This window comes from Papio anubis, chromosome 1 (assembly GCF_008728515.1).
Source record: "Papio anubis isolate 15944 chromosome 1, Panubis1.0, whole genome shotgun sequence".
In the NCBI taxonomy this organism is placed as follows: domain Eukaryota; kingdom Metazoa; phylum Chordata; class Mammalia; order Primates; family Cercopithecidae; genus Papio; species Papio anubis.
The window spans coordinates 113,017,492-113,044,701 of record NC_044976.1 but is presented as its reverse complement, the minus strand read 5'-3'; the positions used below and the strand labels follow the sequence as shown (position 1 = coordinate 113,044,701).

The window sequence follows — 27,210 nt, the reverse complement described above, 5'->3', positions numbered from 1 at the left end:
GGCTGAGCACATTAATGCTCAAATCAAATTTTTTTGTTTGTAAGAAAGGTAGGAAAAATGACCTTTGGGTAGGCAACAAGGGTATTTACACAATTGGAATGAGAAAATTGGAGGGTAACTTATATAAAGTTAGGAATTACTGAAGGAGGAGCAGGTTCATGGAGGAAGATGCTTAGTTTGGATATATCAATTTGTGGATACTGTTGGGAAATCCAGCTGAAAATGTAACAAAAAGGAGTTGGAAAGAAATGAGCAAATATTTTGGTTCAGTAACACCTTTGTAATGTGTTCCAATATTGTTGATTGAGAGGTTGGCCATAAGGCTAAACATTAAAATATTATTAAGTTTTGCCAACAAAAAGGCTTGTCCCAATTTTCAAAAAGAAATAGTTAATAGTAAAAAGATCCTTTGGTTTATACCCATAATTCTGCTGCTAATCTGAAATGCCAAGCTGGTCTTCAATATAAGCTGTTGTAATTTAAAATTTCTGCTGAGTCTAGCAGCGTACTTTCTTTACCTAGAAGTAACCATCAAATATTTAGTCATAACTGGCCGGGCGCGGTGGCTCACGCCTGTAATCCCAGCACTTTGGGAGGCTGAGGCGGGCGGATCACGAGGTCAGGAGATCGAGACTATCCTGGCTAACACGGTGAAACCCCGTTTCTACTAAAAATACAAAAAACTAGCCGGGCGTGGTGGCGGGCGCCTGTAGTCCCACCTACTCGGGAGGCTGAGGCAGGAGAATGGCGTGAACCCGGGAGGCGGAGCTTGCAGTGAGCCGAGATGGCACCACTGCACTTCAGCCTGGGCGACAGAGCGAGACTCTGTCTCAGGGGGGAAAAAAAGACTGTGTGTTATTGTGGAAAGAGCGTGAAATTTGGGTCCAGAGAGCCTTGGTTTTGCCATTTAGGATGAACAGAATGACTTTGAGTAAGATACCAGTCAGAGCCCCAGTTTTCTTATTTGGGAAACAGATATAAGGTATTACTTGCCTTACAGGATTGTAATTAGTATCAAATAATGTTTGCAAAGTGTTTTACATACAATAAAATGTTATACAAAGCAAAGCTATTGTTCCTGTTATAACAATAAGTAGAGAAGTGGTAACTGAACACTCTGGAGGACAGTTGAGTTTCTGTAAGACTTGAAGTAAATTTACCACTTAATTCATTAAACTGTCAACTGAATTTCTGCTAAGTCAGATATATTTCTAATAAAAACATGCATTCCTGCGCATGTGTGCGTGCGTGTGTGTGTGTCTGTTGAGAGCTTGGTGAATGTACCAGCATATTCACCAACCACAGAAAGCTGTTCGTGTGATGTGAAACCCTGAGGATCGTAGCTTCAGAAACCAAAAAGACTTCACTGTGTTTCACTAGGGTGGGAAATCACCATCAGTGGTCACATCGTGTACTACACTTGCCAAGGATCCAGTCTGTAGGAAGATTTAGAGAGTATTGAAATGCAGTTTTTGAACCACCACAGATAACTTCTAATCCCAAAGTAAAGACTGAAAGCTTCACCTGTTTTTCACTATCAAATGCCTCAAGCTATAAATAGGTCCAAAGCTCATCTCTCTCCACTTAGCAGAGAAGGGTCAAATTTCAGGGGGCAAAGCAAAATAATAAAATGAATGTCAGGATATTTTATAGTGTCAGTCAGTCACCCACGGTCTCCTCTCTCTTCTTTTCTACCGTGCTATCCTAGAATCAGGGATTTCAGCAACAATGCCTCTGTTCAAACGCGCAGGTAGGTGTACAAAGTATTTGGAGAGCTCAGGTTTTGTTTTTTTTTTTTTCATATGCAACTGTTCCTTTAGCTACCATATCAGCTTTGATCATTCTTTATTTGGGGTTCATGATAGCTTTAAAATACATTTCTGGAAAACACAAAATATTTTCAAGGGTTTTTTGTTTGTTTTTAGTTTTGGTATGTGGGTAAGTTTCTAAAACTGTTATCATGTATGTTGCATCTTTGATGATCCCAGTAGAAAATTCTGTGAAATATTTAATAACTAGTCTGCTAGTCTAAACAAAACCTGTGCTGCCATAGCTTTGAGACAGTTCCTACATAATGACTCTAGCTATGGTATTAGCTGAAAATCATGTACATGACAAAAATAACCCAATGTGTGTATTCCGATAGTTCATGAGAATAGCTTTCTGTTGTCCAGGTTTGTACACAGAGTAATTTTTAAAATAATAATGTTATAATTTTAAATGATAAAAGCAATACATGTTTCACATGAAATAGAAATTGTGCTGAAAAAATAAAAGTAATAAACATTCATTTTGAAAGTTGGGGAATTCAGTACAAATAATAATTTTATTTCTTATTTATTTTTTTGAGACACGGTGTCCCTCTGTTGCCCAGGCTGGAGTGCAGTGACACGATCATGAGTCACTGCAGCCCCAATCTTCTGGGATCTGGTGATCTTCCCACCTCAGCCTCCTGAGTAGCTGGGACTACAGGCACGTGCCACCATGCCCAGCTAGTTTTTGTATTTTTTGTAGAGACAAGGTTTCACTATGTTGCCCAGGCTGGTCTCAAACTCCTGGGCTCAAGCAATCTGCCCACCTCGGCCTCCCAAAGTGCTGGGACTACAAGTATTAGCCACTGCACCCAGCCAAAAGTAATACTTTTAAAACTCTGCACATCCATTATACAAAGATAGCCACTCTTAACATTTTAGTGTTTTTTCTTTTCAGTGTATCTTCTGTGCAAAATTAAAGAATTTTTTTTAAAAAGACACTGTTACGATTATATTGCACATGTAATTTTATATCCTGCTTTTGGCAGGATAATGTTTTGGCTTAACTTTACAACTTATCCATTTACCATGGTATCCCAAACTTTTCCTAAAAAACATTTTAAAAGACTGCATATTCTATTTTCTTAACTAATTCCTTAGGTTCTTTATGGTTTTGGGGGGTTTGTTGTTGTTGTTGTTTGTTTGTTTTAGAGACGGAGTCTCGCTCTGTCACCCAGGCTGGAATGCAGTGGCGCCATCTCGGCTCACTGCAAGCTCCGCCTCCTGAGTTTACGCCATTCTCCTGTCTCAGCCTCCCGAGTAGCTGGGACTATAGATGCCCGCCACCATGCCTGGCTAATTTTTGTATTTTTAGTAGAGACACGGTTTCACCATGTTAACCAGGATGGTCTCGATCTCCTGACCTCGTGATCTGCCCGCCTTGGCCTCCCAAAGTGCTGGGATTACAGGCGTGAGCCACTGCGCCTGGCCTCTTTATGGATTTTTATAAGTATAAATGTGTTCTGACAACAATATTGACACCTAAAGCTTTTTCCATGTTTAAGGATGATTTTCATAGGATAGCTTCTCAAATGGTTGTTTGGTAGGTGTTACTAAATTGTTTACCAAATGAGCTGTCAACATCATATGAGCGTTCCCATTTTTCTTCAGATATTTTTAAAAATCATATTTTATAGAGAGTGCCTTTTAAAAATGTTAAGAGACATATTAGAAAAGAAAAGAAAATGAAGAGCTGTATAAAGACCATATTCCTAAGCTTTCTGATGCCAAGTGTAGACAAGCTGGAAGACTGAGCTGAAATAACAGCAATCTACATGCGTCTACCCCAAAGCAGTGATTAATAGCCACCGTGATTACAGAAAGTTGTTCACATATTTTATCTTGTTTTATTTTACTTCATACAGCTGAAGAGAAACGTGAGTATTGCATTACTTTTGCTGCCATTTGTCAGAGTATTAATTAAAGAAAATATACTGTTCCTTAATTCAGAAACATGGCTATTTTTCAGCAGTGTTTATTAAATAATAGCCTTGAAAGTCAACAGAGATTCGTAATGACCATAGCTATCCCATAGCATAGCAAATAAGCTCATGGCTTTTCTGGATTCTAGTGTGCGTATATAGATAGATAGATAGATAGATAGATAGATAGATAGATAGATAGATTTTTTTTTTTTTTAAAGAAAACCTCATGTGGCACTTTTATTTATTTATTTATTTATTTAAAGATGGAGTCTTGCTCTGTAGCCCACGATGGGGTGCAGAGGTGTGACCTTGGCTCATCGCAACCTTCACCTCCGGGGTTCAACTAATTATCTTGCCTCAGCCTCTCGAGTAGCTGAGATTACAGGTGCCCACCACCACACCTAGCTAATTTTTGTATTTTGAGTAGAGACGAGGTGTTGCTATGTTGGCCAGGATGGTCTCGAACTCCTGTCCTCGAGTGATCCACCCACCTCAGCCTCCCAAAGTGCTATGATTACAGGCATGAGTCACCGTGCCTGGCTTTAAAAACCTATTTTAGATAAAACCGTAACTTTAGTTGTCTATTCCCCTCAATCTCAAATTAGACTTGTCCTTTTGCTGACTGATAGTAGGTTTGCCTCTGAATTCCTTTGGGAGATGAGATGTGGCAGATGAAAGGCCTACAACCTTGTCTTTCCTACACATTAATAAAGCACTGCTGAGAAACAAGCATGTTTTTCTGGACCTGTTGGGTTAAGAAGCAAGCATGATATTCCTCTTCTCAAGAGTCTTACGCTTCCGGTGTTAATGATAGTAATCTCCAACTTCTGGACGGTACTGCATAATTTTAAAGTATTTTTTGTGTAATCTTCATAACAATTCTCTGAAATTGACATTATTATTATTAACATTCCCCTTTATGATGATGAACACTGAGGCTCCCAGTTATTATGTGGTTTGCCCAAGGCCATCCAGCTGTCCTACACACATTTTCTTTTTTTATTTTTATTTTTCTTGAGACAGTCTTGCTCTGTTGCCCAGGCTGGAGTGTAGCAGCATAATCTCAGCTCACTGCAACCTCCACCTCCCAGGTTCAAGCAATTCTCCTGCCTCAGCCTCCTGGGTAACTGGGATTACAGGCACGTGCCACCACCCCCAGCTAATTTGGTATTTTTAGTAGAGACAGGGTTTCACCATGTTGGTCAAGCTGGTCTCAAACTTCCGACCTCAGGTGATCCGCCCACTCAGCCCCCCAAAGTGGTGGGATTAGAGGCGTGAGCCACTGCGCCTGGCCTATCTACTTATCTTTTGAAATATAAGTTTCATTTTTTCCTTTCCATAATCACCACCATTCCCTGAAATATGTTTCATTTGTTTGTTTGCACTCTGTTGCCCATGCTGGAGTGCAATGGTGCGAACATGGCTCACTGCAGCCTCAACCTTCTGGGCTCAAATGATCCTCCCACCTCAGTCTCCTGAGTAGCTGGGACTTCATGCATATGCCACCATGCTTGGCTAATTTTTGGAAAAAAAAAAAAAATTGTGGAGATGAGGTTCTCACTATGTTGCCCAGGCTCCAAAGTCTCAAACTCCTGGCCTCAAACAATCCTCCCACCTTAGCCTCTCAAAGGGCTGGGATTACTGGTGTGAGTCACCATGCCAGGCCCACTCCCCGAGGTATTTTTGAAAAGCAGAGCTCTTGAATTAGAGTCAAATTTCAGCTGTGGTTACATGAAGTCAAAACAAGTGGTTGATTCAGTGGAAGGAAATATCAACCATATAATTTTTGGTCATCACATAAGCTACTTCTCAAGAGTAGAGTTTCTACTTTTCAACTGTCTATAGTGGCTTAGAGAGATACAATCTTAGTAAAAACAATACTGTTTTAAAATAGGAAACAAATAGAAATGTGCAGTCCCAGACAATGAATGCTTGTTCTGGAAAAGCCAGATATCAAGCAAGTAGGATTTGGTTTCTGGGCATCCATTTCCATACTGTCCTTCCTGAGGCCTCCAGCACTATTGCTGCAGACCCAGCATGACTGACCAGTTGCATCATCCTCATTCTCATCTTCATAACCAACTGTCCTATTTCTATTTACCCTTCATGGTGCATGCAGCCTCTTCCAACTTCTGCTTGCCACTCTCCCTTGAGATGCATGTGCTTGCTCGTGATGCTTAGGAAGAAGTGACATTATTTCTGGGGATCAGTTGGCAGTAGGGTGTGGAGGCATTCTCAGGCCATCGAATGCATTTACTTGGTGTTCCATTTGTTCCTTCATGGATCATGGTGCTTGCCAAAGGACTACTGATAGCATCCAAGGATGCATTTCAGTTTCAGGTGTTTGAGTTTAACAAGGCAAATAGATGCATGAAGTTTGGCCAACATAGTGGGCTTCTCTGTTAACTTTGCTGTAACAAACCAGGTTTTAAAAACTGGCTGACCTGACTTATTGTTGGGGAAGTTATGAATCAATTCCTATCATCTCCAATGTACATTACATCACATACTAAGTCATATCATTTATCATCTCATTCATAGTCCAAAGCTAACCCCACACACCAAATGTCTGTTTGAACAATGCTACACATTACCTCTTTCAATTTAATCTGGTGCTTTACTTGTCTTAAGGCATTTCCACATACACTATCTCACTTCATGTCACAACAGCCTTGCCGGCGAGGTTGGGTAGGTATTAGTATTCCCGCTTTACAGATAAAGAAATGGAAATAGAGGAAGATGTAGGAGGTGTTAAGTGCAGAGCAGGGAGCTTGAACACATGACATCTACTTAATTTAGAATAGAAAATATGGACTTTTGCAGGTCTGTATAGACATTCATGGGTGGGGGCATCTTTCTCTCTGCATACAGTTTGCTCTGTCATCCTGTGGGGAATGTTTCTGTCTTCTACTGTTGCTCCAAATAGCTAGCTATTTGCCATTGTCATTATTGCTACCAGCTATTTGCTGGAAATACTAGGAAAAGTATTAGAGGTAATGATTATTCAGACAGGAAACACAGAGGATCTGGAGAACACAGTGGAACTTAACAGAAAGGCAGATACTTGATGGCCATCACCATCCTATATGATGACACTGGTTTTCTTTTCTTTTCTTTTTTGAGACAGAGTTTTGCTCTGTCACCCAGGCTGGAGTGCAGAGGTGCAGTCTCGACTCACTGCAACCTCTGCCTCCTGGGTTCAAGTGATTCTCCTGCCTCAGCCTCCTGAGTAGCTGGGATTACAGGTGTGCACTACCATGCATAACTAATTTTCGTATTTTTAGTAGAGACAGGGTTTCACATGTTGGCCAGGCTGGTCTTCAACTCCTGACATCAAGGGATCCACCCTCCTCGGCCTCCCAAAGTGCTGGGATTACAGGGATGAGCCACCGTGCCCAGAGACACTGGTTTTCTTACATCCTGAGGGTCTTGGGGTTATTCATTGCCAAACTAAGAAGCATCCTCTCCCCCCATTTTAAGAATGGGAAAATTAGGGTATATACAAGTAAACTTGGCCTTCCAAGGGTCATTCACTACTGAGGCCCATGTCCACAAGAAATGGGACTTCCAGTACCAGGTAGTAAATGTCAGTGGTCCCCTCGCTGCATACAGCAGCATATCACAAAGTTGTCTGGATTTGAAGAAAACAAGGTTTGATGTGTGAGAGAAACACAGTATCTGTCTTAAGTAGAAGAAAGGCCCTAAAGTACACATTTATTTCTCAGAACTACTTAGATCACTGGAATCACTGGTTCTCCTTAGCAAGAGAAACTCCAAGGACCAATAATCCTATCCACATCTTTAAAACCATCGGAAAAACTCCACCAACCTAATGGGAAGAACTGTGCTGCATGGTTCAAACCATGAAATCAAACTTAGCCTTGCCAGAAACAGGTGATCTTACATGAGGTGCTGGTCCTACAAGAGCCCAGTCTCATCTTTAGGACCATCTTTAGGACTATTCTGATATGTGCTATGAGAATCTGACCCATGTTTCTGAGAGCATATTTTCAAGGTACCCACACAGAAACCCACTAAAAGGAGAACAGGCACTGAGCTCTGCGGTGTTTCAGGGACCCTGTTTGGAAAGCAGGGGAGCCATGCACGCAGCACAGTCCCTGTCTCATGCCTTACACATAGCAGAAACTCTCAGATGACTTTTGAAAAGGGGCTTGAACACTAATGTGAAAACCTCTTTTAGAAATTGATGATGCAACGCGCAGCTTTGCTGAAAAAGTGTTTGCCACTGATGTCAAAGATGAAGGAGGTCGTCAGGAGATTTCCCCCTTTGATGTGGATGAGATCTGTCCAATTTCTCATCGTGAGATGCAAGCACACATATTCCATCTGGAGACTCTGTCCACCTCCACAGAAGCCAGGAGGTAAGTGGTGTAAGCGGAATGCTTAGCATATTGGCACCTAAGGAGGGGTATCTGCCAGGGAAGATACGGTTTAATTTATTCAAATGATGTTCAATTCAGAGGAAGAACTCTGCCAGAGTTAGAAATTCCTAAGGCTGGGCACAGTGGCTCACAAGTGTAATTCCAGCACTTTGGGAGGCTGAGGTGGGTGAATGACTTGAGGACAGGAGTTTGAGACCAGCCAGGTCAATATGGTGAAACCCTGTCTCTACTAAAAATACAAAAATTAGCCAGGCACGGTGGTGCACACCTGTAGTCCCAGCTACCTGGGAGGTTGAGGCAGGAGAATCACTTGAACCTGGGAGGCGGAGGTTGCAGTAAGCCAAGATCGCCCCACTGCACTCCAGCCTGGGTGACAGAGCGAGACTCTGTCTCAAAAAAAAAAAAAAAAAAAAAATCCTTTTCCCCCCACACTGGATATGCTAGAGTGAGTAGAGAGAGAAGCCAATGATGAAAAAAGAAGAAAGCAGTGGGCCTCCTATCTCGTTCACATCTCCCTTGATTGAAGCCTCCCTACCCATCTAAGCAAGAGGACTTCGAGATACCATAGAATTATTTCAAACCAAAGTGGGCAAATGGCTGCTGTGAACATATTCAATTTACACACAACGGTTATATAAACTGGGACACAAGAGCCTCCATCTTCAGACTCTGTCCCTAGCCAACCTTAGTGTTATGCTCCCTGGCGTGAATCCTGCCTTCCAGTTAGTCTGACCACCTCCTGGCCTTAGGAATACTGCTCTCTACTTCTGCCCTCATGCCCTGCCCATCCTATGTCTGTGATGCATACTTGCTGCCTCCCCCAAGCGGTCTTTGAAAATCCCTCTCCACCAAATCTATTTTCCTTTATTTGAACCACTCTAGGATTCACTACCGGCCACACTTTAGTCCTCAAACCTCAAACCTATACTAACCACTTTGTTGGAATCCTCTCCTTAAGTCCTCTCCCGATCCCACCAGCTTCATGGGGAAAAGACTATTCTGCTGTCTTTCTCTTGGTTTTACATCTTTAAGGAAAGAAGAGCAATCCACCTCCTTTGGTGTCCCCCATAGGACTTAACACAGGACTTGGGTCAAAGCAATAAACTTGGGTCAAACTCAACAAATACTTGTTGATTTGAGAAAATAACATTAAATACCTTGTAAGTTCCAGGTACTCTGCTAGGCATTTTGTACACATTAAATCTCATAGAAATCCTATAAGGTATTCATTTTTGCACCATTTTTTTAGGTGGGTCAATGGGAGCTCCTTTATCCATGTTTAAGAAACATGAATAAAATGATACAGGTAGTAACTGATATAACCTGTGTTTTCTGTAGTACCTAAACTGCCTGTTCAGCTGGGAGTGGATTGCCTGGGAAGAAGGGTGTCATGGTGAAGGTCTTCTAGGATTGCTAAGGCTCTTCCAAGGTAGACCAGGGACAGGGGCACACTGTCATGTGTCTTCAGTGATTTCTCCTCCCACTATGCTTGGATCCTGTTTCTGATACCCAACCACATTTTAAATTTTACTTTTTGTCCTCAGAATAAAATAGTATAGAGAAACATCTATCTGTCACAGTGAAATGCCTGATGAAGACAAAATTAACTCTTACTTTTAAATTTCGAACCCAGAAAAAAGCGTTTCCAAGGACGGAAGACTGTTAATTTGTCCATTCCACTAAGTGAAACATCTTCCACCAAACTGTCCCACATTGATGAATACATTTCCTCATCTCCAACCTACCAGAACGTGCCTGATTTTCAGAGAGTGCAGATCACTGGTGACTATGCCTCTGGGGTGAGTTGGTCCTTGCCACTCAGACTTAGCAACCAGGAAGCCATTCAGCTTGACAGTTCTAGTGCCTTACCTTCTTCTCCTTCCTGTTGAGAAGGTGTTAGCTCACCTGTACTTTGTTACACTTCATTATTGCATTTCACTACTAATATGGTATGTCTTATATTTCTGTTGTTTTTATCATCCCACATAATGTATCCTCTGTCTCATTTGCTTGCACATGGAGAATATGGAGTAGAATGCAGTGTGTATGTTACAGAATACAATGGACAGATTTTGGCAAAAAGGATCAAAGAGAGCAGTAGAGTGGTCAAATCTCACTGATGTTATCATAAATCAGAAAAGGGAGCCTCTGGGGAGGCACGGAGACTCTGGGGAAAAGAAAGACCCCAGCAGACCTAGGATAGTGAGAAGGGTTGCAGATAGCATAAACCAACCAAAGAAAACAGATCCAGAGAAAGAGAGAGGGAAGAGAAAAAAGAAGGAATCAGAGAAAAGAAGGAAGAGGAGAGAGGGGTTAGAGAATCCTAATGAGGCTATTGTGTTTTGAGGAGCTGAACTCTCCAATTTCATTGCAGATGGTTACATAGTAGATCATTCCTTGGAACAGAGTCTAGTATGCCACAGGGATAGTAAAGGCATGTCACAAGCAACTTGACCTGCTTGTCTCATCCAGAACAGTTGGTCAATTAATAAATCTCTGCCACGGGGACTTGCAGAATCAGCATCATATTGGTGAAACTGCTGTGCAGCCATCAGTCGATGCTCCAAATATAGTTTTAATGACTAGTGCTGGGTCCCCTTCTCATGTAACTGACCCACTTAGGGTCAGTCCTAAGATACTTAAAAGTAACAGAGCAATTAAATGCACCTCATTCTTGCTTACTCATTTTCTGTATAACATGGGTGCTCTCTAAATGTCAGGGGGTTTAGGCACTAAATAACTAAAAAGAAATGCCTAATAGAGATGAGTACAGGGGAAACACAGTTTGGAGGACTCCAGAATTCAAAATAACGTAAAAATTTGAAGATAAATGTCATACCTGCATGCTTGATAGAAATGAAAACAACAGGCTGGGCACGGTGGCTCACGCCTGTAATCCCAGCACTTTGGGAGGCCGAGACGGGGGGATCACGAGGTCAGGAGATCAAGACCATCCTGGCTAACACGGTGAAACCCCATCTCTACTAAAAAAATACAAAAAACTAGGCGGGCGCCTATAGTCCCAGCTACTCCGGAGGCTGAGGCAGCGTAAACCCGGGAGGCGGAGCTTGCAGTGAGCTGAGATTCGGCCACTGCACTCCAGCCCGGGCGACAGAGCGAGTCTCTGTCTCAAAAAAAAAAAAAAAAAAAAAAGAAATGAAAACAACAATAAAAACAAAGAAGTTAGGAGGACGAACAAAATGTACAGAAGTCAAGGAGTAGCTTCCCCTCCTGTGAAAGCTGGAAGGCACCTGAAACCTTGACCTGGAGACTGGGAAAAACGAAGTATGTTGCTGTACCTGTTGGTTGAATGTGGGCTGCTGAGCAACACTCTACGCTCTACCTGATTGTAGTCTGTACCCAAATTAGTCTTCACCCTTGCAATTTAAACAGAGAGGCAAAGGGGAAACCAGGGCTCAGTTCCCAAGATCATTAATTCCTGCTAAACACTTGATTCAATTTAATCAGTCTTTGTTGAGCATCTATTCTGTGCTAGGCTTTGTGTGCTGAGAACATGAAGGTGAATAAGACCCAGCTCTCGTTCTTGAGGACCTGACAGACTAGTGGCCTATTAGGTGGCAATGAGCTACACATGCCATTGGAAGCATGGAAGCAGACCCCCAGACCTAGCACCTGTGCCAGACTCTTTTGGCCAAGGTCAGCTGGTCTTTAAAATAGTTAAACTAATTCAGGATCAATATCTGGACCTTAAACTATTGGGGACAAGCATATGTTAGTCCCAGAGTAAAAGTCTTTGGGTTCTGATAATGAACATTCAGTGATTTCAAGTTATAACTACTTGGGCACGCCTGCCTGGCCCAGTCAGGAGTTGGGAATGGGGACAGGGGAAATTTCCCGCAGCTCTAATGAGGCTTTCCCCTAGAATCTCTCAATTTTTACCCAGAAATAAAATCATCTAAAAGACTAACTTCTCACACAATGATGTTGTGATCATCATAGCTGAAGAAGGCAGTGCATGGGTTTGAGAGATTTGTGACCCCTTATTCATCCCAAAATATTTCCCTCACTGACCAAGTGGTTTGAATTCTCACAATTTGAGTCACATAGTCTTTCAGTTGAGGTATTGTCTTTGTTTTGTTTTGTCTTTTTGAGATGGAGTCTCGCTCTGTTGCCAGGCTGGAATGCAGTGGCGCAATCTCAGCTCACTGCAACCTCCACCTCCCAGGTTCAGGCGATTCTCCTGCCTCAGCCTCCCGAGTAGCTGGGCCTAAAGATGCGAGCCACCACGCCCGGCTAATTTTTGTATTTTTAGTAGAGACGGGGTTTCACCATGTTGGCCAGGCTGGTCTTGATCTCTTGACCTTGTGATCCACCCACCTTGGCCTCCCAAAGTGCTGGGATTACAGGCGTGAGCCACCACGCCCGGCCTGAGGTATTGTCTTGTACTTAAAATATTCACACGCACTTGGAAGGAAGAAAGTATATACCATGTTAGAATGGATTCTTTTAATCTTATTTGCTAGATAATCCCTGCTATGTAACAAAAACCAAAAACAAATACAGGACTATAAGGGAAAGACTCGTAGGACAGGTAAGTTTGGTACAGACGAAAAAGCTAGAAAAGCTTCAGGACCTGCTCTGGGAGGGAGATTTTGGTCCCAAGTCAATGAAGAAGCAGCAAGGTGAGTGGTGAGGCTCAGAATGGGCTGCGATACACAGGAGAGCTGGGAGGTGCCAAGGATAAGCTTTACTAACTTCTCAGTTTTTCATGGGATAATTCTGATATGCTGAGTTTTTTTTTTTTTTGCAGGTTACAGTTGAAGATTTTGAAATTGTTTGCAAAGGTCTGTATCGGGCACTATGCATACGTGAGAAATACATGCAGAAGTCATTTCAGAGGTTCCCTAAAACCCCTTCCAAATACTTACGCAACATTGATGGTGAGGCTTGGATAGCAAATGAGAGCTTCTATCCAGGTAACAATTCTCTTACATAATGTATGAAACATGTCTTTTATTTAAACTATTAAATATTAAATTTAAAATATGCCCCTAGATTATAAGTAATCTAGTCTAAAAATACCATAGTAATAGTCATCTTTGGCCCCATTTCCTCATGCGTCCAATCACTTGATTCAGTCTGCACAACATCTTTCTGAACTTTTTCTCTTCACCATTCCCTAAACTGTCATTCAGGCTTAGCCTTCTCCTTGTCCAGATAATTACAAGAGCTTCCTAACTACTCTCCTAAATTTCAGTCTCACTCTTTTTTGGTTCATCTTTACTTTGGTGCTAATTTTTAAAACATAGATCTGAGCACATCCTTCTCCTGACAAGAACCTTTAGCTGCTCCTTGCTACCTATAAAGCAAAGTCCAGTCTTTAGCCTGGCATTTGAGGCCCACATCCTCTCGCCCCCTAACTACATTTTATTTGTTTGTTTGTTTTCCGAGACAAGGTCTTATTCTGTTGCCCAGGCTGGAGTGCAGCGTCATCCTCTTGGCTCACTGCAACTTCCACCTCCTGGGTTCAAGCGATTCTCCTGCCTCAGCCCCCTGGGTAGCTGGGATTACTGGCGTGTGCCACCATGCCTGTCTAATTTTTGTATTTTTTGTAGAGATGGGGTTTTGCCATGTTGGCCAGGCTGGTCTCAAACTCCTGGCCTCAAGTGATCTGCCTGCCTCAACCTCCCAAAGTGCTGGGATTACAGGCATGAGGCACCACACCTGGCCTGTTTATTTTTGAACTTGCACACTCAACCTATTTCTTTTCTTTCTTTCTTTTTTTTTTTTTGAGACGGAGTCTAGCTCTGTCGCCCAGGCTGGAGTACAGTGGCACGGTCTCAGCTCACTGCAAGCTCCGCCTCCTGGGTTCACGCCATTCTCCTGCCTCAGCCTCCCGAGTAGCTGGGACTACAGGCGCCGGCCACCACGCCTGGCTAATTTTTTGTACTTTCAGTAGAGATGGAGTTTCACCGTGTTAGCCAGGATGGTCTCGATCTCCTGACCTCGTGATCCACCCGCCTCGGCCTCCCAAAGTGTTGGGATTACAGGCGTGAGCCACCATGCCTGGCCCACTCAAGCTATTTCTGAACTTACTTTCTCTGCTCCATCTTTATACTCTTGGTTCCGGTTGGAAATAGTTCTCGTTCCCTGCATAGTTCAACACTTTCCTGCTCCTGGATTGCTGCTCTGCTTCCCTGTGCCCAGACTGTCCTTCCTCTCACTTACTCACCACTTGTCCAAGTCTCTAGAGCCAACCCAATCTTTCAAGAGGCAGCCTAAATACTATCATTTCTTGCCTTCTGGATAGATGTAAACTACATGTTCTGACTTTCTATAGCACTTTATTTACTTATCTCAGTTTTTACTTTCTGCCTTGTAGAAAGTTAAGTACATATTTTTCAACAATAAGATTTTAATAATTTTACAGATTTCTATTGTATAACTGGAACATAATTGACTTAATTCCTATTTTTAAGCAATTAAATTTCTGACTTTTTAAAACTTGTTTCTAAAAAGGGTACAATAAGCATCTTTATATACACATCTTCCTGTAATTGTCTCATAATTTTAGGATTACACTCCTAGAACTAAAATTTCTGGGGAGGCAAATACTTAAGATTTTTGACGCCAGGTGCGGTGGCTCACGCCTGTAATCCCAGCACTTTGGGAGGCCAAGGCAGGCGGATCACGAGGTCAGGAGATCGAGACCATCCTGGCTAACACGGTGAAACCCCGTGTCTACTAAAAATACAAAAAATTAGCTGGGCATGGTGACGGGCGCCTGTAGTCCCAGCTACTTGGGAGGCTGAGGCAGGAGAATGGCATGAACCTGGGAGGAGGAGCTTGCAGTGAGCCGAGATGGCGTCACTGCACTCCAGCCTGGGTGACAGAGCGAGACTCCATCTCAAAAAAAAAAAAAAAAGATTTTTGAACTTCCAAATTGTAATATTATTAAAGATTGCCAGTTCCACAACTTCCTGTCTGTAATTCCTTTTAATATTAAAATTGTATTAAACATGTCTCCAGTTTGGTAACTCATAACAGTGGTTTACCCATCCTCTATAATATTGACATTTAGTTTGTCTTGTCTTTATTTCCCCCAAGTTATGCTTTAATAATAATTATATCATTAATAGTGAGCTATTAATCCTTAAGTATAAGGATTTCAAAATTAATATTTGATGTAGCAACATGCTGCTTCACTTCTCTTAGGTTCCTTTTCTCCCAGTTTTGAATAGGAAATGCGCAGACTGTTTTGTTTTGTTTTTTTTCTATGCTATTTTTCTCACTTTGGCTGCTGTAGGCATCACTTGCGAACAGGAGACTTTCCGATGCCTTCCTTGGGCACAGCAGTGAAGAGGCATAAATGACCATACTTGTTGAAAGTAAAAGGATGCATTCTTAAAGGCTCTGACAGTGTGAAATATGTTCATGACTTCCTTAGGCTGAAACCGCTAGCAGTGGAAAGAAGGGAACACATCCACTTAATCTCTTCTCAATTCCTTTAGTAGAAATTGTATGTGCTTTAAAAGGTGGGAAAAATAATTCTCATAAGAATTATTACTCTTACAATAATAATTTATTTTGTATCTCTTTTTTACGTTAAAACCACTTTAGGTGGAGCACAGAGGATTCTTAGGAGAGTGAAACTATTCTGTATGATACTATAAGGGTGGATATATGTCATTATACATTTGCCAAAACCCATAGGCTTTGAGTGAACCCTAATGTGCACTATGGACTTTGGGTGATTATAAGGTGTTAATGTAGATTCATGTGTTGTAACAAATGGACCCTCTGATGCAGGATGCCTAGAGTGGAGACTGGCTGTGCGTGTGTGGGTGCAAGGGCTGTGGGGAAACTGCATTTTCTTTTTTTTCTTTCTTTCTTTTTTTTTTTTTTTTTGAGATGGAGTCTCACTCTGTCACCCAGGCTGGAGTGCAGTGGCACAAACTCACTCACTGCAACCTCCACCTCCTAAGTTCAGGAGATTCTCCTACCTCAGCCTCCTGAGTAGCTGGGACTACAGGTGTACAACACCACACCCAGCTAACTTTTGTATTTTTTAGTGGAGATGAGGTTTCACCATGTTGGTCAGGCTGATTTTGAACTCCTGACCTCAAACGACCCACCCACCTTGGCCTCCCAAAGTGCTGGGATTACAGGCATGAGCCACTGTGCCCAGTCTGGAAACAGCATTTTCTACTTAATTTTTCTGTGAACCCAAAACTGATCTTTAAAAGCCTATTTCAGAAAACACTCTAAATTAAGCCTAATAAAAAAGATTGGCTTAAATAAGCTAAACTCTATTTTTTTTAACTGTAGTTTGACTTTTATTCTTATCTCATTATCTAAGACCTAATAATATGCTCTAAACAGAAAGCCTTTGATGACCAACTTCAGTAAATAATGAAGATTGTTTGTAAGTAGTATATGGATTACTTTATGTAAACAGTTCTTCCAAATAAATTGAAAAATCATTCTTACACTAGATAACATATTGTTTTATTTTTCTTTTTTTGAGATAGGGTCTCCCTCTGTCACCCAGGCTGGAGTGCAGTGGTGTGATCTCAGCTCACTGCAACATATGCCTCCCGGGTTCAAGTGATTCTCCTTGAACTCTCTACTCCTAGCCTCCTGAGTAGCTGAGATAACAGGTGTGCACCACCACAGCCCAGCTAATTTGTGTATTTATAGTAGAGACGGGGTTTCACCGTACTGGTCAGGCTGGTCTCAAACTCCTGACCTCAGGTGATCCACCCGCCTCGGCCTCCCAAAGTGCTGGGATTACAGGCACAAGCCACCACACCTGGCCAACATATTATTTTTATAGTTGTTTTATGCTATGAAGTCACCTTTGAAAAATAATGCAAAAATAAAGGTTAGCTTAATTCCAGATAATTACAACTTAAGTACTGGATTCCAAGCTAAAGAGATGTTGTAGTATTTCAGATTTTGGTTATTTTTTTATGTGGTCGTTCATCCTATGTGCTAATATATTACTCTGTGCTTGATTGAAAAAGTCTTTACTCCTCCTGTGAAGAAGGGAGAGGACCCTTTCCGAACAGACAACCTTCCTGAAAACATGGGCTATCACCTCAAAATGAAGGACGGTGTAGTTTACGTCTATCCTAACGAAGCAGCAGCCAGCAAAGATCAGCCTAAGCCACTTCCTTATCCAAATCTGGACACCTTCTTAGATGATATGAATTTTTTACTTGCTTTAATTGCTCAAGGACCTGTGTAAGTGTTTAGCGAGACCTAAACAACTAGTACTATGACTACTGATAGTAAGACTAAGTGTTTACTAAATGCTTACTATGTTCAAACACTATATTAAACCCTTCATGCACATTGTTCCTTTTATTCCTTACACTTGCTCTGTGAGGTGGTTATTTTCATAATTCCAGTTTTATGAGCTAAGACTTTGATGCGTTAAGTAACTTGCCAAAAGTGACACAGCTGGCTGAGCCAGGATTTGCGCTTGAATCTGCTGACCCCAATGCCAGGGCCTTTAACTTTGAACAACACTCTCTCCACGGAGTTTTAAGATATCTTTCCAAGTTCTCCCTCATTATTGTGTCCAACATTGTTGAAAAGATTAAGCCTTTGGAGCCCACTACTTCTCAATGAGATTAACTGAAGAGTAAACTGAAAGGTTTGTTCCAATAATTATTTCCTAGGAATGATAAAGGTCCTGATAGTTTTGAAATTGTGACTGTTTTCCTTGAATGTCTGAAACTTTTTGGAGTTATCTAATTTTATTTTTCACAGTAAGACCTATACCCACCGGCGTCTGAAGTTCCTCTCCTCCAAGTTCCAGGTCCATCAGATGCTCAACGAGATGGATGAGTTAAAAGAGCTGAAAAACAACCCCCACCGAGATTTTTATAACTGCAGGAAGGTAAACATTTTAGTTGCTCCGAGGTAATTCCTGGGCAAAAGCAATTCAATTATTTATTGAGAAGCGCAAGAAAACAGTGTGTTTCTGATTAATCTAAGATTTCTACAGGTTTGGTGGATTTTAGTAAAAGCAGATAACAGATTATGTCTAATGGGTTAGAGTTAAGTGCCATTTCTACTGTTTTCCCCACAGAAAGGTTTGCCACATTTTTGGCATAAAAAATTATAGTTATCATCAACAACAAAAATAACAACAACAACAAAAAAATCAAAAATGACCATTCTAGCATTTGAAAGATCTTCCCTCTAGTCCTTTTTCTTTGAATTCCTGACTGTAAGACCTTGGAGGAAGTGACAACATATTTTCATTTCAGTCCTCATTTGTCAAATTGGGAACTACATCTGCACAGTCCAGTTCACATGAGGATTGTGAATATCAAATGAGCTAGCCTAGAGATTGTGAAACCCAATCAACTAGAAACACTTCCAAGATGTATTCTGACCATTAACATGATTACAAGGAAGTGGGAATAGGAAATATATTAGCAGAGATTCAGGCCCAAATCCTGGCTCAGCTGCCTATACAACTTTGGACTAATTACTTAATCTGCTGAAATTTCAGTGTATAAAATTTAGTTATAAGAATATCTACCTCATAAAAGCCATCACCGTGTCATGGCTTCATAATTTCAATCCTTTATCCTTAGAGGCTGAAAGTTATGGTAGTGACTTCACTTCCAGCTGTGTTTCAGGAGTGAAGAATGGTCCTGAAGAATGTGTGGATCAGACGTAGGAGGTAAATTGGATGCACAGATACACGGAAGAAGCAAGCATTATTATTGCATCTAGCTGAACCTTCCACATCCTCACATGGGCACATCACAGTTGTAATGAGTTTTTTATTGCTGGACCACCTCCACCAACTGTCAGCTCACATCCTCATTATTTACTTTGTCCCAACACAGTGGGATTTGCAGCACCATATCCTCTAAACAGAGTATCATAACTAAGGCTGATTGATGTTTTTTCTTTCTTTGAATGTACGTACAGGTGGACACTCATATCCATGCAGCCGCTTGCATGAACCAGAAACATCTGCTGCGTTTTATTAAGAAATCTTACCAAACTGATGCTGACAGAGTGGTCCATAGCACCAAAGAGAAGAATCTGACCCTAAAGGAACTTTTTGTGAAATTAAACATGCATCCTTATGACCTGACTGTTGATTCTCTGGATGTTCATGCTGTAGGTTGAAATGCCAATGTCAGTTTCACTCTAATACTCAGAACTTCACGTGTCTTTCTCCTACAAGCCCTCCCTTCTCAGAGCTCTTTTAACTGTCTTGGCTTGCCATGATGCCTGAAAGTACCACAGACAATTTTGAAGTTTGCTCATTGTCACCTGTCCCAAATTCCATTCTTGGAGCCCAATGCCCTCCCCCACTACCAGACCCCAGTTCTGCTTGACTATTTCCTAGCTCTCTGTGTCCAGACCGCTCTGGTAATAATACATTTCTGCAATTTTTTCCTGATTCAGGGACGCCAGACCTTCCAGCGTTTTGATAAGTTCAATGACAAATATAATCCTGTAGGAGCAAGTGAGCTACGGGACCTCTACTTGAAGACAGACAATTACATTAATGGAGAATATTTTGCCACTATCATCAAGGTGAGGAGGAACCAATCAGACCATGGTACTCAATCAAGAGTTGAAGAAAGGAAGAAGGGAAGGAAGGAAAGAAGGAAGGAAGGAAGGAAGGAAGGAAGGAAGGAAGGAAGGAAGGAAGGAAGGAAGGAAGGAAGGAAGGAAGGAAGGAAGGAAGGAAGGAAGGGAGGGAGGATGCTATCCCTGGGGCCAAACACCACACAAATGAATATAAGAATTTCTTCTGAAACATCCACTCTAATGATTTTTAAAGACCTCTATTCCTAAGGTAGAGAAATTAAGGGTGTGGTTTTGAGATTGATTAAGGACCTAGCCTTTTCAGATTCTGAAAGGAAGAGTTAGAAAAGGAATCTCCGGCCGGGCGCGGTGGCTCAAGCCTGTAATCCCAGCACTTTGGGAGGCCGAGACGGGCGGATCATGAGGTCAGGAGATCGAGACCATCCTGGCTAACACGGTGAAACCCCGTCTCTACTAAAAAATACAAAAAACTAGCCGGGCAAAGTGGCGGATGCCTGTAGTCCCAGCTACTCGGGAGGCTGAGGCAGGAGAATGGCATGAACCCGAGAGGAGGAGCTTGCAGTGAGCTGAGATCCGGCCACTGCACTCCAGCCTGGGTGACAGAGCAAGACTCCGTCTCAAAAAAAAAAAAAAAAGAAAAGGAATCTCCTCTCCCTAGACCCCAGAGGAACTTGTGGGAATTCCTGGCTTGGACTTCTCCCTTGGCTTTGCAGGAGGTAGGTGCAGACCTGGTGGAGGCCAAGTACCAGCATGCTGAGCCCCGCCTGTCCATCTATGGCCGCAGTCCTGATGAGTGGAACAAACTGTCCTCCTGGTTCGTCCGCAATCGCATCCACTGCCCCAACATGACATGGATGATCCAGGTCCCCAGGATCTAGTATGTACCTCTAGAAACTCTAGAGCCTGCACTTGTCTCATCTGCTTCAACTCCCCTGTATGAACAAGGAAAGTGTTGCCCATCTAGATAGAAATCAGCTTTGTTAAAACAGCATTCACTATTGGGTCCTGAATGCTTGGTTTTGTGCACTCTGGGTACAGCGCTCTTAACCACAGACAGGAGTTAGGAAGATCATTTCAGTTCAGTCCTCTAGCTTTATGAAGATCATAAATAACTTACTGAGAATGATTAAAACTAAGATAGAATAAGAACTATGTAGTTTGGTATACATTGTCTTTCACCTGGTCTTCTCTGTGTCAAGTCCATTCTTTCCCATGCTTATCTCTACTGGGATGTGGCTTTCTTGTATCAGAACCTTTACTACTGTCTGTCAATTGTCCCACCTACAAGTGCTCAAGTTCTCCACAATCAAAAAGTATTTATCAATGGTATTGCTGAGGATGTCATCTCCCTTTCATACCCCCTGCTGTCATTCATCACCTTCAGGGATGGCTTCTCTTTCCGTTTGTTCAGTATCATTGATCTTTTACCTAACTTAGGTGTTTATGTATTTTCTGGCTACCTGTCTTTGTGTTCTGTGTCACCTACTGCAATGCAAGAGTTTCATCCCGTCTCTTTAACCAAAAAAGTAATTTTTTGACTAGGATAATACTTCCTGTCTAATAGGCAGAGAGGCAGTAGGTGGTTAGGAGTACAGATTCTGGACCGAGAGTGGCGATACTTGAATCCTGGCTCTACCATTTCGCTGTGTTACCTTGGGTTAAGTCATATCACCCCATTGTGCCTTAGTTTCATCATCTCTAAAACAAGGTTAAAAACAATACCTAACTTATTGAGTTGTTACGAGGATTACATTAGCTAATATTTCTGGACACTTAGAAGAGTGGTTGGGATATATTAACTGCTCTATAAGAGTTTGTTAAATTGCAGACCAGAGGTATTCTTGGAAATCATTTAATGCTCACTGTCTTGTAGCTGCACACATATATTGAAACTTTTATGACATACTTGCTATATTCCTCTATGAGGACTTAGCTGTGAAGGTTTAGTTTTCTTATGACAAAGATTTGTAAAAAAGTTGGGGGAATAGGGTCCACCAAAAAATTTTTACTTCCTATGTGCAGCCCAAACTGAATCCCTCTCTGTAGGGGACCAAGAAGAATGTATGAGGAGCATGGACCTAGGATAGACATACCAAGTCTTTTCCTGTGCATGACATTCGGTCCTCTGGTTCCCTCATACTGGGGCTATCAGTCCTAAAAATCATTTTTTCTCCTAAATTCTCTTAATTCTTGCCTCTAGTGATGTGTTCCGTTCCAAGAATTTCCTTCCACATTTTGGAAAAATGCTGGAGAATATTTTCATGCCAGTGTTTGAGGCCACCATCAACCCCCAGGCTGACCCAGAACTCAGTGTCTTCCTCAAGCATGTAAGCATGACCCTTCAGGCCTTCATACTGCTGCTCATGAACCAACCTCCCTACCTGGTCATGACGAATTCTTGGTGCTTATCTCTTTATGTTTGGTCTGTGCCTTTGGACCTGAAAATTTGTGTGAGGACTGGGAACCTGCAGTTGGACTGAACCCATTGCATGACTCACTTTTCCTAACAGATCACTGGCTTTGACAGTGTGGATGATGAGTCCAAACACAGTGGCCACATGTTCTCCTCCAAGAGTCCCAAGCCCCAAGAGTGGACATTGGAAAAGAATCCATCTTACACTTACTATGCCTACTACATGTATGCAAACATCATGGTGCTCAACAGCCTGAGAAAGTAAGCAAGAGAGAACTGGAGCTAGGAGGGTCTATTTGACACAGCTCTTTCCACATATATTGGCACTAAAGGTGGTCAAGGGTCTTATGCATCACTGTGATGGTTCCAACTGGCCCAAATCAGAAATTTCCTTCTCTTAACTTTTTTCTTCAGTTTATTTACTTAGGGGCAGAGATTGATATTTTGATGCTTTCAATAACTTTCACAGTTCATTTTTTTGGGGGGGAAGTTTAGGAATTTATACTAATCATTGTGTAATTAATTATAACACTTCATATATTTTACCCTTCTTGATATATTTGGGTAAGGAATAAGTAGAGGAATATTATACTGGGGTTTTCTGGAAACATTTCTCCCTTAAAGTTTGAATAGAATAGAATATAATAAATGATGAGATGTTGATATTTGTAAATTTCCTGTTGAGACTGAAGGTATTTCCATCCAGGCAATCAACACTTGATTTACTTCCTTACCCCTCTATCCTCTGCTGCCTCTTTTTAGAAACTTTGTATTTAGGAAGAGTTAAGATTATGATTTGGGACTGTTTTGCTGAATCCTTTGGACGGCTTACTTCCTTCCAGAGTGTTCATTTTTCTACTGAATTTTCTTGTGAATCACTCCATACTCAGAACCTGTGATTCCAATAGCAGTTCTATTTCCCCAGGGAACGAGGCATGAATACGTTTCTGTTCCGACCTCACTGTGGGGAAGCTGGAGCCCTCACCCATCTCATGACAGCATTCATGACAGCAGATAATATATCTCATGGCCTAAATTTAAAAAAGGTGAGTTGGAAGCTCTCTTCTTAATTTTTACATTGGAGCTAGAGGAATCTTTTTTCCCTTAGCCAACCATACTGTCACAAGTCATTATCGACACTGGAATCATATTCAAGTAGAGCATAAAAGATTTTTTAGTTTAGTGCAGTTCATTCTACAGAGAGAAGTAAAGGGACTTGTTCAAGATTACCTTGCTAGTTGCTGTTAGAGATATGTTAACACAGATCTCCTGACTTCTAGCTTAGAATCCTGACAAGGGTAATAATTCAGAGATGGCCTGGCTTTCCTTAAGCTAGTTTTTGCCAGATTTCTTGTTATAGCATGCTTCAAGATGTTTTTTGTGAGAGTCAGAACTTTCTTGTAGAGAAAGGGGGAAAAAAAGAATGTTTCAAGGCAAAGTCTTTTGCCTGAGACAGACCATCTAACGTAGGCAATTATAGATTGAATAAACAATCTGGTTTGACTCACTGCTTCTGAAAATTAATGTATCCTAAATACATTTATCCCAAATAGCATTTACATTGAAAAACTCCTAAATTCTCCTTACTAAGGGACTTGAAGAACAAGTGATAATTTTGTTGAAAGCTGAAGCTTAAGGTAGATCATGAGATTGTAGTGTTTCTAGTTTGTATTTCTTTTTCAACATCTTTACGTATTTTTTCACTTTTCTTTTTCAGAGTCCCGTGTTACAGTACTTGTTTTTCTTAGCCCAGATTCCCATCGCCATGTCACCACTAAGTAACAATAGCCTATTTCTAGAGTATGCCAAAAATCCTTTTTTGAATTTCCTTCAGAAAGGGCTAATGATCTCACTGTCCACAGATGACCCAATGCAATTCCATTTTACCAAGGTATAGTATGGACTTGCGCAATACAAGTGTATTTTGCTGGACTGTTGTTTCCCATCCAGAATTTGAAAGTCAAATAAAGGTATTTCATTATTTTCTTTTGTGCAGGATACATATTATTTATTAATTCATTCCTCCTTTTTCCTCATTTAATAATTAACTGCAGGAGCCCCTAATGGAAGAATATGCTATTGCTGCACAAGTCTTCAAGCTGAGCACCTGTGATATGTGCGAAGTGGCAAGGAACAGTGTCTTGCAGTGTGGAATTTCTCATGAGGTAGACCTGTCCTCAAATGGCTTCCCTTCTGAGTATAGGGTCTGCTAACTTGAATACCGAAAAAGTAGTTGGGAAACACATGTGGAAAAATTGGCCCACGAATCACATGCAGTTACTATGGACAAGGACTAGAAGGGATTATTCTATCTCTTTGCCTATGCCTTTTGGGCAAGGGAAGTAAAATACACTTGATTTCTCAGCAGACTGTGAACACTGAGGCACTAGATGAGTGCTTTTAATGGTTTATTATTATTATTCTTTTGTCAGTGGCTAACATAAGGAAGGAATTTTTGTAAAGAATGCAATTATTGTCTATACCAGTGTGAAAAGAGACAACAATAATTCTGCATCCTTTTCTCTTATAGGAGAAAGTAAAGTTTCTGGGCGACAATTACCTTGAGGAAGGCCCTGCTGGAAATGATATCCGGAGGACAAACGTAGCCCAAATCCGCATGGCCTATCGCTATGAAACCTGGTGTTATGAACTCAATTTAATTGCTGAGGGTCTTAAATCAACAGAATAAAAAAAAAAATAAACCAAATAATAATATGAGTGAGAATTTCATTGTAGAGTTTGAATAATAATAGTTACCTGTTAATTGAGTCCCTACTATAAACCAAGGACAATATTAGATGTTCCACTGATATTATTTCATTTAATCCTTCTCACAACCTTTATAAAGTAGACATTATTATCTCCATTTTGGGGAAATTAGTACACTAAAGCTAATAAGGTTAATAACCTGCACAAGGATATACCTGGTGAAGGGTAGCAGTGGGAATGTAGGTTTCTCTGACTGTAGTCTCTATGACTTTCAGGCAAAATATCTAATAAAGCTGGGCAAAAATACAAGCAAATGACTTTTTGGGAGATAGGCTTCTGGTTTATAGAATGAAATTTGCTTAAGGCACTTAGAACCATTAAAAAGTCCTTTGACAAGGTATAAGTGAATAGTGGCTTTTTTAGACAAAACCAGAGGGTGTGCCTTAATATAAAAAATCAGTACTTCTGAGTTAGTATACTCAGGGAGAATTTATCTTACAAAAGGATTCTTAGCTTTAAGGATGTAATTGACAATAAGATTATAGTGAGCTAAACTGGTACATTTTAAATGATTTTGCTTACCAAAGTAAAATGCACATATAACTTTTAAGAAGCATGCATATTACTCAAGGTCAGGTGAAATTCCAAATGGGCAGATGATACTTCCACACATACAACTGTGTTGGCATCTAGTGGCTGGGCTGACATTTCATTCAATTTACTCAATAAACAATTATTGATCAAATAGCTAAATTATCAGGTACTATTCTAAATACCAAAGGTATACAGAATAAGACTTCATTCCTATCCTCTAGTTGTCCTCAGCATGAAGTTACAGTGTGGCTATAAGTAAAAAAGAGAATTTTGTGAGATGTCTTCAAAAGTTATGAACTTTTTTCTTTTTTATGAGACAGGGTCTTGCTCTGTCACCCAGGCTGGAGTGCAGTGCAGTGGTGTAATCACAGTTCACTGCAGCCTTGGCCTCCCAGGCTCAGGTGATCCTCTTACCTCAGGCTTCCGAGTAGCCAGGACTACAGGCACATGTCACCACACCTGGCTAATTTTTTAATCTTTTGTAGAGACACGGTTTCACCATGTTGCCCCGGCTGGTCTCAAACTCCGAGGCTCAAATGATCCACGTGCCTTGGCCTCCCAAAGTACTGGGATTATAGGCATGAGCCACTGCGCCCAGCCTGAACTTTCAAATGGAAAAAAAATTGAAAGCAAATTCCTGCATGTTTCTATATTCTATACAGGCAGCCATAAGCATAGGTGTAACCCTGACGGCATGTTTGTACTAGCTCTGGTGTAAGAATCTCTTCCTGATTTCTTAAGTTGAAGTTTTGTTTGTTGAGTATTTGTAAACCCTTTAAAGAACCAGATTTTATTTTACCTTGGCCTCCTCCTCATCAAAATAGTACAAATTGCTACATTAAACACTGTATTCTCAGACTTCAGAGGGCATGAACTACCATTATGTATATCTCCATCTTACCCATGAGAGGGCAGTACAATACATACATGTGAATTCATTTATTACATCTATAAATTTGGTTTCATATGTGATACTTGGAATTCAACCTGCCTCATTTTGCCAAATAATCTTCCTGAATGCAGAGGACAAAAAATACATTTCTGGGCTGGGTGCAGTGGCTCGTGTCTGTAATCCCAGCACTTTGGGAGGCTGAGGCAGGAGGATTGCTTGAGCTCAGGAGTTGGAGACCACCCTGGGCAACATAGTGAGACCCTGTCTCTACAAAAAAATAAAAACATTAGCCAGGGGTGGTGGTGCATGCTTATAGTACTAGCTACTTGGGAGGCTGAGGTGGGAGGATTCTTTGAGCCTAGGAGGTTGAGGCTTCAAGTGAGCTATGATTGGGCCACTGCACTCCAGTGTGAGTGACACACAGAGACCCTGTCTCAATAAATAAATAAAAAGATACGTTAGATAAGATTTTTTTTTTTTTTTTTTTTTTTGGTGGGGGAAGCCCATAAAGATCAGTGTTCAAAATTTACTACAAATAGTATCCACATTTATTTCCTAATTGGGACATGATTTTTTTTAAGTATGTCATTACTTTTTCCCCCCATCATGGAATGTAATTTCTGTTTTACTGTCTACAGGTCATAGTTTCACAGCTGTTTGGGATATGCTGCCTTTATTGTTTGGGTTAAGTTTGCTTGTGACAGTCATCTGTGATACGTAACTAAACACCTCTCTTTCTGGTAGTCTTCTATTTTGGTGCCTCTGTGTGAACAAATGTAGGAAGAGTTTGGTCACCAGACCCAAGAGGCTCTGGCTGGGTGGGGTGGGGTGGGGTGGGGCGGGGCGAGGCGAGGTGGGGTGGTTAGCGAGTGCCTGGGAAACAGGCTCAACAGATCCTTGTCCCGCAGCCTCG

The 27,210-nt window shown here is 41.3% G+C and overlaps 1 protein-coding gene across 1 annotated transcript; it reads left to right on the top strand.

Annotated features, from left to right (window-relative positions):
- Nucleotides 1–1,587: 1,587 nt before the first annotated feature.
- Nucleotides 1,588–24,809, top strand: AMPD1 (adenosine monophosphate deaminase 1). Its single transcript, XM_003892442.4, has 16 exons — nt 1,588–1,750; nt 3,677–3,688; nt 7,938–8,118; nt 9,773–9,938; nt 12,911–13,076; nt 17,127–17,346; nt 17,878–18,007; nt 19,057–19,251; nt 19,543–19,674; nt 20,403–20,566; nt 21,890–22,016; nt 22,200–22,363; nt 23,028–23,148; nt 23,820–23,993; nt 24,157–24,267; nt 24,633–24,809. The coding sequence occupies exons 1-16, from the start codon at nt 1,729–1,731 to the stop codon at nt 24,789–24,791; spliced, it is 2,244 nt and encodes a 747-aa protein (XP_003892491.1). The 5' UTR covers nt 1,588–1,728; the 3' UTR covers nt 24,792–24,809.
- The last annotated feature ends 2,401 nt before the right edge of the window (nt 24,810–27,210 follow it).